Raw genomic sequence first — 12,525 nt, 5'->3', positions numbered from 1 at the left:
TTTGTTTGGAAACCTGAGCCATCCCTTTCAGCATCATCATCTTTCAGAATATTCAGAAGTTGAGTTTCTCCAGTCAAAAGATAGTTAGCTTTTGGGGATGTAGCCATGTCTAGATAATTTGCAAAGAGGGGCACAATGAAGGGCTGATGGAGACATTTTAGTTTTGAAATATGTATACTAGTTGAGGACCAACATGTCAGCAAATGATAGGTATGCCAAGCTTTGACAAATTTCAACTGGTCATAAGAGAAAATCCTGGTAGCAGTTATACTGTAAGAAATCAAAACCTAGCTGGTACAACATTAATTTTTCTTAAGCATAGCTCTGTGAGTGATGCTTACCGGCCAAAAATGTGCCACAGGATAGAAAAAATGGTAAATAGTGATCAAGAAGTGGCAATACTAAACTGTAAATCTTCTGTAGCTGGTCAAAAAATGGAATAGAGATGAAGGATCTTGGCCCAAAACATCGACTGTTTACTGTCTTCCATAGATAACTGCCTGGCCTGCTGAGTACCTCCAATATTTTGTGTGTGCTGCTTGGATTTCCAGCATCTGCAGATATTATCGTGTTTGAGGTTAATTCTCACCAAGTCAACTAAGTTTCCATCCAATCATAACAATTGTTCACTGTGTTTGGTTGCAAAAGAAAATGACTAGAAATATGGCACTGGATTAGAATGCTTGATAGTCTAGTTAAATTTGCTATTTTGTAGTTGTCTTTATTAATTGATGATATTTAAAAAGAAATAATTATTTTAACAATAACATTAAGTGTTCAGGCCATAAAACAAAATTAGGCCATTCAGCCCATCAAGTCTGCTCCACTATTCCATCATGGCTGATCCCAGATCCCACTCAACCCAATACACCTGCCTTCTCGCCAAATCCTTTGATGCCCTGACCAATGAGGAAACTATCCACTTCCGCTTTAAACATCCCCACGGACTTAGCCTCCACCACCGTCTGTGGCAAAGCATTCCACAGATTCACTACTCTCTGGCTAAAAAAAAAAAAATCCTCTTTACCTCTATTCCAAAAAGTCACTCCTCAATTTTGAGGCTGTGCCCTCTAGTTCTGGATACCCCCACCACAGGAAATGTCCTCTCGACATCTACCTTTAGTCCTTTCAACATAATCGGTAGGTTTCAATCAGATCCCCCTGCATTCTTCTATGTTCCAGTGAGTACAGGCCCAACACTCCTCGTGTATTAAACCCTACATTCCCAGAATCATCTTTGTGAACCTTCTCTGGACTCTCCAATGACAACACATCCTTTCTGAGATATGGGGCCCAAAACCATTGACAATACTCTAAGTGTGGCCTGACTAGTGTCTTATAAAGCCTCAGCATTTATCTCCTTGCTTTTATATTCTATTCCCCTTAAAATAAATGCCAACATTGCATTTGCTTTCTTTACCACAGTCTAAACATGTAAATTAACCTTCTGGGAATCTTGCACGAGGATTGCTAAGTCCCTCTGAACCTGTGATGTTTGAATTTTCTCCCCGTTTAGTTAACAGTCAGCACTACTGTTCCTTCTACTAAAACGCATGATCATACATTTCCGAACACTATGCAATCTACCACCTTTTTTTTTACCCATTCTTCCAATTTGTCTAAGTCCTTCTGCAATCACATCGCTTCCTCAGCACTACCTACCCCTTCACCTATCTTCCATATGTTAGTTTGTTCACATAATCCACAAACTTTGCCAGACAGCCATCAATTCCATTATCTAAATCCTTGACAAACAATGTGAAAAGTAGTGATTCCAATACTGACCCCTGAGGAACATTCCTAGTCACTGGCAGCCAACCAGAAAAGGTCCCCTTTATTCCCACTCATTGCCTCCTGCCTATCAGCCATTCCGCTATCCATGCCAGTATCTTTCCTATAATGCTACAAGACTTTATCTGGTTAAACAGTGTCATCTGTGGCACCTTATCGATGCTTTTTGAAAATCCAAGTAAATGACATCCACTGCCTCCCCTTTGTCCACCAAGCTGGTTGCTTCCTCAAAGAACTCTAACAGATCGAACAGGCAAGATTTCCCTTAACAGAAACCATGCTGACTTTGACTTATTTTATCATTAATCTCCAAGTACCCCAAAACCTCATCCTTAATAATAGACTCCAACACTTTCCCAACCACTGAGGTTAGCCAAACTCGGCCTAAATTCTGGTGATCTCTAAGGAAAATGAACAAAAATGTCCAAAAAAAAGTCAACAAGTACTTTCTACTGCCAATTTGGATAACTTAAAGCTCTTTGAAATTAGAAGCTAAGAATGAAAAAGCATCTCTGTAGTTGAGATTTAAGAACAGAGAATATGTGCAATCAGATTTACAACAGTAACCATTCTATATTTAATTGACCATGAGGATAAACAGTAAAAAAAAACTAAATGAAGATAAAATAGCTTTATTTCTTTAAAATAATTACATAATATTAAACAATTAACAGACTTGGCATTCAAATATGTTTTACCATATTAACCTATTACTCTGTTGTTTTTCCTTCCAATCAGTTTCCCCATTCCAACGCTTTAATAAATTCTTCCTCTGTGAAGGAGAGCATCTTAGCAGCTTCCATGTGCATCTTGACAATAAAACATAAGTATCATCTGTTAGTGGTATTATAAATTACCATCCAAGCACCAGGTTACTTTGATACTACTAATTTTTCAAAAAAGTTAAGGTTACAAAATACCACTTCTTTCATTTTCATACCTTCTTACCTTTTGCCTTTTTAGGATGTCTATCAGCTTCATCTGTTTCTTAAAGCCAGTCATAAGTTCAGTTTTCTGCTTTTCCAACTTCTTGTTTTCAGTCTTCAGCTGATCAATCATTAGTTTTTCTTGATTAGTTATGTCCTGATAATAAATATTAGCATGTTTTACAATTATACATTGAGTTTATCTTGGGTTTGTTCAGTCAAGCGTCTTCCCATTTGAAATAACAGAAAGACGTGGAGTTCTTTCAGTAGCCATAAACCTGAATGCAGTGAATAATACAATTAAGTATCATGTTCTCAGGGTATTCTTTAAGACCTGGTATTGAATAGTGTTAGTACTTACCATTGGTAGAATTAACAAGTAATGAATTACTATGGGGTGAGGTTACCAGATGACACACAACCAAATCAGCAATTAGGAAACAGAGGAAATATGAAGAACAAAATCAATGGCATGGTAGTGTAGTGATTAGCACAATGCTTTACGGTACCAGCGACCCAGTTCGATTCCCACTACTGTCTGTAAGGAGTTTGTACGTTCTCCCATGATCACATGGTCTTCCTCCAGATGCTCCGGTTTCCTTCCACAGTCCAAAGAAGGTTTGTAGGTTAATTGGTCATTGTAAATTGTCCTGTGATTAGGCTAGGTTTAATTTGGGAGATTGCTGGGTGGTGCGGCTCGAAGGACTGCAAGGGCTATTCCGCATAAATAAATAAAAGCAAAGTTAGCAAAGATGCTGGAACTAAGCAGAGAGGCATCATTCATAAAGATAGAAATGAACCAAAAAGGCCAATGATCTTTAAGCTAAAGATTGCATTTCTTTTCTAGAGTAGAGGTTGAAGGGAATATCTGATATATATTGCAGTCGCAAAGTTAAGTACAGACTCTTGACAAAATGTTCAGTTCCAAAAGAACGTAAGGAATAGGGGTAGGAGTAGGCTATCCGAACCATCGAGCCTGCCTGCCATTCAATAAGATCATGACTGATCTGTCCGTAAACTCAGCTCAATCTACTTGCCTTGTCCCCCATTACCCTTAATTCCACTACTATCTAAAAACCTATCTAACTGTATCTGAAATATGTTTAGTGAAGAAGCCCCAACTGCTTCCCTGGGCAGAGAATTCCACAGATTCACCACTCTGGGGGAAAGTTTCTCTTCATCTCCATCCTAAGTATTCTCCCCTGAAAATCTTGAAGCAATGTCCCCTAGTTCTAGTCTCACCTACCAATGGAAACAACTTTCCTACTATCTTATCTATACCTTTCAAAATTTTGTGTTTCTATAAGATCCCCTCTCATTTTTCTGGATTCCAGACAGTATAGACCCAGACAACTCAATCTCCCCTCATAAGTTAACCCCTTCATCTCTGGAATCAACCTGGTGAACCCCCTCTTCATTGCCTCCAAAGCCAGTATATCCTTCCTCAAGTATGGAGATCAGAACTGCACACAGTACTCCAGGTGCGGCCTCACCAGTACCCTGTACAGTTGCAGCATGACCTCCCCGCTCTTGAATTCAATCCCTCTAGCAATGAAGGCCAACATTCCATTTGCCTTCTTAATAACCTGTTGTACCTGCAAGCCCACTTTTTGTGATTCATGTACAAGCACTCCCAAGTCCCTCTGCGCAACAGCATGCTGCAATTTTTCACCATTTAGGTAATAATCTGCTCTTCTATTATTCCCTCCAAAGTGAATGATCTTGCATTTACCAACGTTGTATTCCATCTGCCAGACCTTGGCCCACTCACTTAACCTATCTATATCCCTCTGCAGACTCTCCACATCCTCTGTACAATTTGCTTTTCCACTCAGTTTAGTGTCATCAGCAAATTTTGCTACACTACACTCAGTCCCTTCTTCCAAATCATCAATGTAAATGGTAAACGGCTGTGGGCCCAGCACTGACCCCTGTGGCACCCCACTCACCACTGACTGCCAACCGGAGAAACACCCATTTATACCAGCTCTCTGCCTTCTATTGGTTAACCTATCTACTATCCATGCCAATACACTTCCTCCGACTCCATGCACCATATCTTATTTATAAGTCTCTTGTGCAGCACCTTATCAAATGCCTTCTGGAAATTCAAGTATACGACAGCCACCTGTTCCCCTCGAGCCACTGCATTCATTATGTCCTCAAAGAACTCCAGTAAGTTTGTCAAAGAAGACCTGCCCTTTCTGAACCCATGCTGTGTCTGTTCTAATGGAACCACTCCTTTCTAAATGTTTTGCTATTTGTTCCTTAAAACAGCTTCAAGCATTTTCCCGACTACAGATGTGAAGCTAACTGGCCTATAGTTGCCCGTCTTTTGCCTATATCCTTTTTTAAAAAGTGGCGTGACATTTGCTGTCTTCCAATCCGCTGGGACCTACCCAGAGTCTATAGAGTTTTGGTAAATAATTACCAACGCGTCTACAATATACCTCCGCCAATTCCCTCAGCACCCTGGGCTGTTGATATGTTCTTCACTGCTGGAGAACTGTTCCATGCACACCTAACTATGTTAGAGTTTTGCTATACATTTGTCAATGCTGCTGGGCAGAAACATCACCTGAAATTGCAACACAAGTGTCAACACTTGACAAAAACAATTGATGGACAAGTAAATTTATGCAGACATTTGTCAAAATCAGTTTGTTATAAAGGAAAAATATTCTGTGGAATTAACAAATAGCAGTATTGTGTGTATATTTTCTCTACACTGTAAATCTAATACCTTGGCACACTTGGGAATTTGGTGGTGCTGGCTGAGAAGATTTTCTGCAGTATTAGATATTACTCCCATTAATACACCAACACATTTTAATACATCTTGTAGATGATACATAAGATAATAAATTTTCCTGTGAACCAGTTTCAGTTGAAAAGGAATAAGAAACAGGCACTGATGAATTAAGAGGGAGCTCAGGAAATGAATCCTATTGAATTTAAAGGAAGTAGATCTGAAGTGACCATGGTAAAGTTAAAAGGAGTGCAGGAAAAAGGGCCCCAGAGAGTTTAAAGAGAACATGAGAAACAGAAATTGGTGAACTAGCTGCTGAAATATTGAGATTTGTAAACAATGCTATAGTGAATGATCAGATTTTACTGTCCATTTAAGAGATAATAAAATTGTAAAATCTTGGAATTGGTTAAGATTCCCTACCTGGGCTGCAGTGAAAACTGTCCATTCTCTTGCTACTTTTGAATTTTAGAATGAGCAATAATCTCTGAACAACGATCTTGGTCTTTGTTTTTCAAATGTGAGAGAAAGAGGTTTCAAAGGCAGTGTGGGGAACTATTTTTTAAACTGTGGATGAGCGCTGCCACAGGAGGTGGTGGAGTCAGATGCAATTACTACATTTAAGAGGCAGACAATTAAAAATGTAGGGCATAGATGTGATCCTAGTGTAGATGGGCTAAAATGTCTATTATTTTGCTGTACAATTTGCTGTGACACATTAAAATGGTCAATGGCTTGGGCAGATGAGTTTTCAACTAAAGGGCACAGGTTTACGATGAAAGAGGAGAAAATAAAGGGTATCTGAGGGGTAAATATTTTCATACAGAGGGAGATGTGTACATGGAATGAGCTGCCAAGGGCAGGTTTGATTATAATATTTAAAAGGCATCTGGACAGGTACTTAAATTGGAAAGGCATAGGGGGATATAGCCCTAATGCAAGAAAACAGAACATTGATAGGCATCACAATCAGCATGGTTGAAGTGGGCCAAAAGCACATTTCTGTGCTACATGAACTTTATGATTGTCTATGATTCCAAGAATATTTAATTATTGTTAATTGAGTATGTTTCCCCAAAATCCCATTGTTCACAATTAACACACATTGAAGTTGCTGGTGAACGCAGCAGGCCAGGCAGCATCTCTAGGAAGAGTACAGTCGACGTTTCAGGCCGAGACCTTTCGTCAGGACTAACTGAAGGAAGAGTTAGTAAGAGATTTGAAAGTGGGAGGGGGAGGGGGAGATCCAAAATGATAGGAGAAAACAGGAGGGGGAGGGATGGAGGAAACAGCTGTACAGGTGATTGGCAAAGGGGATATGAGAGTATCATGGGACAGGAGGCCCAGGGAGAAAGACGGGGAGGAGGGGGGAACCCAGAGGATGGGCAAGGGGTATAGTCAGAGGGACAGACCTTCTTCTCCTTTTTCTCCCTCTGTCCCTCTGACTATACCCCTTGCCCATCCTCTGGGTTCCCCCCCCCTTGTCTTTCTCCCTGGGCCTCCTGTCCCATGATCCTCTCATATTCCCTTTGCCAATCACCTGTTCAGCTCTTGGCTCCATCCCTCCCCCTACTGTCTTATCATTTCGGATCTTCCCCTCCCCCTTTCAAATCTCTTACTAACTCTTCCTTCAGTTAGTTCTGATGAAGGGTCTCGGCTTGAAACGTCGACTGTACCTCTTCCTAGAGATGCTGCCTGGCCTGCTGCGCTCACCAGCAACTTTGATGTGTGTTGCTTGAATTTCCAGCACCTGCAGAATTCCTATTATTCACAATTAGTAGCATTGAAACGAGCTGTTGGAAGGAACCAAGAACACTCCTACGGAATGATGAGATCTTTCCCTTTCATTCTTTTACTGATCAACAGGGATAGGATACGTATACTGATGACTGAAGGAGGGAATAGTAGAGGGACCCAGAGCTATGAAATATAATTAACTGGATTAATGATTAACAAAACATCTTTTAATTTTTAACACTGATCCTCTCCATCCTCTTTAGTCTTGTCATTTCAATATGGCCATAATGTATGAATGTTTACAGCATCAGTAGAACTCAATCCAACAGGTACCATGTACTTCTGACCAACAACCTAAACTTTGAACTGGATGAATATTTCTGCAGGAATCTCTAGAATAGAGATTCTATAGAGAATCTCTATTATTTTTTAACTCTGCATTTCCAACTATAAATTTAAGTTTAAAAGTCAAAAGAATACAAGCTTCTTCATTAGGAGCACAGAAAAATCCAATGAAACCAGTTGAAGTGCACATCTCCTGTGGCCTATTGAGCTCCTGCTGCCACACGTGAAGAAAGGGAATATCAAATAGAGAATTCAAATAGAGAATTCCAATGAGAAAAATAACATCTGTCTATAAAAACTTATACAAATATGTAAAAAAGAAGTGATTATTTAAAATTAATATGGTAGCTCTCATCCTCCTTTGTTCCAAAGAGAAAAGCCCTAGCTCACTCAACCTATCCTCATAAAACATGCTTTCTAATCCAGGCATCACCTTGGTAAATCTCCTCTGCACTCTTCCAAAGCTTCCATGTCCTTCATATAATGAAGCGATCAGAAATAAACACAATAAGGAGAGATTGAAAGGATGATGTTTTTTCTATAATTGTATGTTTGAGGGTTGTGCAGGATTAATTGCTGAATTCATTTAAGAAAGGAATTAATGAAATTTTAGATAATAAGAGATAAGTGGCTATTGAAGGAAAGTGGCCCTTAGGTAAAGGATCAGTCATGAATGATCATAATGAATGGTACAGGAGGTACAAGGTACCAAATATCCCTATTTCTGCTTTCCTGTTTCTTGTTCTCATATCAGTCTCTTCAGTCGCCTGAAGAAACTAAGGAATGGAGTGGAAACAAGTCATGCTGAATCCTGAAGGGCATGCAACTGAAGAAGCTTAAAACTCAATCAAAAAATTGCAATGACTGCAGGCTTATAATGGAGTACACTCAGTGACCTTGGGTTGAAAATCAGGATTCATTGCTTTAGTGACACTTGGCTAACTTGCTCTGCTTTCAAGTATTGTTCAGTGTGGAATTGGTAAAGTTTTCTGTAGGCTTACCTTATTACTCTGCTTCAATTTATTAAGTTCTGCTTTGTATTTTTCAGTTTCTTCTAATGCCCTGTTCAGGCGAACCTCTGTAGCACTATGGTTTGTAGCAAATTGCTTCTGGGCTCTTTTCTGGCTGTCTAATTCCTAGGTTAACAATTCCATACAAATGTTATAGAATGTTCACTTACAACATGTCAAAATATTAGAAAATATTTATTTATATTGTATTGAATAGGTATTTATTTATAATAGGCTTTACTTTAACACAAAAAAAAACTCAGGCTCTGCATATATAAACAAATATAAAGCATTTCTCAAAAACTGAACCTATTTGTTGACTCAGTTTTATGCTGATTATCCAGTGGAAGAAAAATAGAAATGTTGATATTTAGTTATTTAATAATATAGCCCTTTCATTAACTTTCATAGATAACAGTGGTAAATATTTATCATTAAATGACCCAAACCTCCCTCCCCAAATTAGCAATCCATTGGGAGTGATTTAGAAAGACAGCATTTTTGAGAATTCAAACCCTTCTATTGGACCAGGTTACGTTTACTGCTACCTTTCTTAGAGAAGACTTTGTACAGGATATATGTGTACAGGATATTTATATATTTTTATTGGCTGTGTAAGTATTTGAGACATTAATGACATGAAGGGTGTTGTACAAAATGTATACAATTTCCTTACATAGTACATATCCAAAAATCTATATATGTTACATGTTCTTTGCAACTGGATTAAACTCCAATTTGAATGTTGTTTCTAAAAAAAATTGACAAGATATTAAAGTCAATGCTTACTGGCTCTTTTATAGGACACTGCAAGTACTTTTAGAACTTCAAAATGTCACCTGTAGTGCACACGTATTTGTTAGGCAAATCACACTGAAGGCTGTAATAGTGAGGACTTGCGTGCATTCATAGGTTAAAGAAAGTTTGCAGATTTTGATCTAAAGCAGCACATGGAAGACCTCAAAAGTCTAGCCAACAGGGATTCGTGGCTGAACGTGCTTTTAAAAGCCAGAATGTTTCCTTCCAGAGCATTGTTTTAAACAGATAATCCAACATTCACTAGGTGGAAACTCATTGATTTCTTCGGGCTGTTTGTACACATTCATAGCAGGCCAAGCAGCATCTATAGGAAGAGGCGCAGTCGACGTTTCAGGCCGAGACCCTTCGTCAGGACTAACTGAAGGAAGAGTGAGTAAGGGATTTGAAAGCTGGAGGGGGAGGGGGAGATCCAAAATGATAGGAGAAGACAGGAGGGGGAGGGATAGAGCCGAGAGCTGGACAGGTGATAGGCAAAAGGGGATACGAGAGGATCATGGGACAGGAGGTCCGGGAAGAAGGACAAGGGGGGGGGGTGACCCAGAGGATGGGCAAGAGGTATATTCAGAGGGACAGAGGGAGAAAAAGGAGAGTGAGAGAAAGAATGTGTGCATAAAAATGAGTAACAGATGGGGTACGAGGGGGAGGTGGGGCCTTAGCGGAAGTTAGAGAAGTCGATGTTCATGCCATCAGGTTGGAGGCTACCCAGACGGAATATAAGGTGTTGTTCCTCCAACCTGAGTGTGGCTTCATCTTTACAGTAGAGGAGGCCGTGGATAGACATGTCAGAATGGGAATGGGATGCATGAACATCGACTTCTCTAACTTCCGCTAAGGCCCCACCTCCCCCTCGTACCCCATCTGTTACTCATTTTTATGCATACATTCTTTCTCTCACTCTCCTTTTTCTCCCTCTGTCCCTCTGAATATACCTCTTGCCCATCCTCTGGGTCACCCCCCCCCGTCTTTCTTCCCGGACCTCCTGTCCCATGATCCTCTCGTATCCCCTTTTGCCTATCACCTGTCCAGCTCTCGGCTCTATCCCTCCCCCTCCTGTCTTCTCCTATCATTTTGCATCTCCCCCTCCCCCTCCAGCTTTCAAATCCCTTACTCACTCTTCCTTCAGTTAGTCCTGACGAAGGGTCTCGGCCTGAAACGTCGACTGCACCTCTTCCTATAGATGCTGCTTGGCCTGCTGCGTTCACCAGCAACTTTGATGTATGTTGCTTGAATTTCCAGCATCTGCAGAATTCCTGTTGTACACATTCATAAGTGTTTTAATAATTGTATCAAGTTGCAAGTATTAAAGGGGGTGGTAACAATCACTGAAAGAAGTTGTGTTGGACTTCAGAGCTTTTGCATAAAGCAGTTTTACCAGACCTCTGGTTGACATCAAGGTTTACTCAAAAAACAGTTGTTTTCACACATTTGTATTACCTTCAGTGTCCCTGAAATACAGCACTCCCACTAATGTGAGAAAACTAAACACTATTACTGAAGAAAGAACACCAAGGGAAAGTTTGCATATTGTTATCATGTTTCCCCACAGCATTCTTCTTTAATAATTCCAGATTGGGATCTGTGGCTTCCAATGTGTTTTTCTCCCTTAGTTCATGTCATTTGTTACTAAGTTGTATATGTTCGTGGCACATGATACATGATGCACAGTGAGTGATGAAGTGCAACATTTTCAAAATAATAACATTATGTCTAATAACGTAATTCTTTGCTCAATCTTAAATGGGGCAGGATACAGTTCACTGTTTGTGCACCATATGATAGCTGAGAGAGAATCTATTGCCCTCATTTTCTTGCTACAGTGTGACTATATGCACAGAATTCATACAGGTTATAGTGGGTCATGACACCTTACAGAACTTATAGCAAGCAAGGGATTGGCTGATGGAGAATGATAACAAACATTCTTGTGCTCAACAGGCATGTGTAAGATGCATACAATAAAAGCCATATTACCAGAGCAAATCTAATACTGCAGACCATCAGCACAATGTCTCCACTGCCCGGAGAGCTCTGCGGCATCATTGCAATACTCATCAGAGCAGGTTTCAAGATTGGTAGTGTCCTCCCACATATTGCACTACTGGCTCATCGTAACATGATAGCCTTTATCACCAGCAATGATTGAGGACAAGTCCTAAATCTTTCTTAACTGCCTAGGTTGTTCAATGCAAACAATTCATCTTTGTGTACAGTAACTAGAATCTCAGCTTCCTATCTATCAAGTTTTCCTCCATCATCAGTCAACATCGCATCTACTTGGACATAATTAATATTTTCTGCTCTTTTAATATTTGCAAAGTATATTTATAAATTAAGTCATGCCATTTATTGGTCAACTAATCACAAACGTGCATTCCTTTAGTTCCAATCTGCCTTTAGCTTTTACATGCCTTGTTGCTTCTGCGTAGTGTACCTCACTGACCCATTGATCCTATCCAGCCTGCCTGCATGTCACGCCAAATTCCACACCAATGTCATTCAGCCTTCACTGCTGTTGAGGGGATCTGGCAATCCCCTCAGCTGCAAACCACAGTGTCATGCATAATCTTAAATTCAAGAAAATACATAATTACTGTTTCCAATATATTAGAAACAAACACATTCTCATTTTTAGATCGTAAGATGTAGAGAAAAAATAGGCCATTTGGCCCATTGAGTCTGCTCCACTATTCCATCATGGCTGATTTATTATCCTTTTCAACTCCATTCCCTTCTGCATTCTGCCCATAACCTTTGACCACCTTACTAACCAAGAACATATCAACTTCCTTTTTAAATACACCCAATGACTTGGCCTACAAAGCTGCCTGTGGCAATAAATTCTACAGATTCTCCATCCTCTGGCCAAAGAAATTCCTCCTCATGTCTGTTCTAAGGGGACGTCCTTCTACACTGAGACTGTGTCCTCTGGTCCAAGGCTCTTTCATGATAGGAAATATTCTCTCCACATCCATTCTTTCTGGGCCTTTCAATATTCAATAGGTTTCAATGAGATCTCCACCCCCTCCTACCCCACTCCCACATTTTTCTGAACTCTAGGAAGTGCACACCCAGAGCCTTCAAACACTCCTCATACATTTAACCCTTTCATTCCTGGGATCATTCATGTGAACCTCCTCTGGACCCTCTC

At 40.0% G+C, this 12,525-nt stretch overlaps 1 protein-coding gene across 1 annotated transcript in view; it reads right to left on the bottom strand.

Annotated features, from left to right (window-relative positions):
• Positions 1-2,437: 2,437 nt before the first annotated feature.
• The window catches only part of tex9 (testis expressed 9), a 97,916-nt gene continuing 87,828 nt past the window's right edge, over positions 2,438-12,525 (bottom strand). Inside the window, exons 10-12 of the mRNA XM_063066511.1 lie at positions 8,550-8,684; positions 2,740-2,874; positions 2,438-2,600 (exon numbers count right to left, since the gene is read on the bottom strand). Coding sequence (XP_062922581.1) covers positions 2,526-2,600; positions 2,740-2,874; positions 8,550-8,684 — 345 coding nt within the window. The 3' untranslated portion in view covers positions 2,438-2,525. The remainder of the gene's footprint in view (positions 2,601-2,739; positions 2,875-8,549; positions 8,685-12,525) is intronic.

Source organism: Mobula hypostoma, chromosome 13 (assembly GCF_963921235.1).
Source record: "Mobula hypostoma chromosome 13, sMobHyp1.1, whole genome shotgun sequence".
In the NCBI taxonomy this organism is placed as follows: Eukaryota; Metazoa; Chordata; class Chondrichthyes; order Myliobatiformes; family Myliobatidae; genus Mobula; species Mobula hypostoma.
The sequence above is the reverse complement of the archived record's forward strand: the minus strand, read 5'-3'. Positions and strand labels throughout refer to the sequence as shown.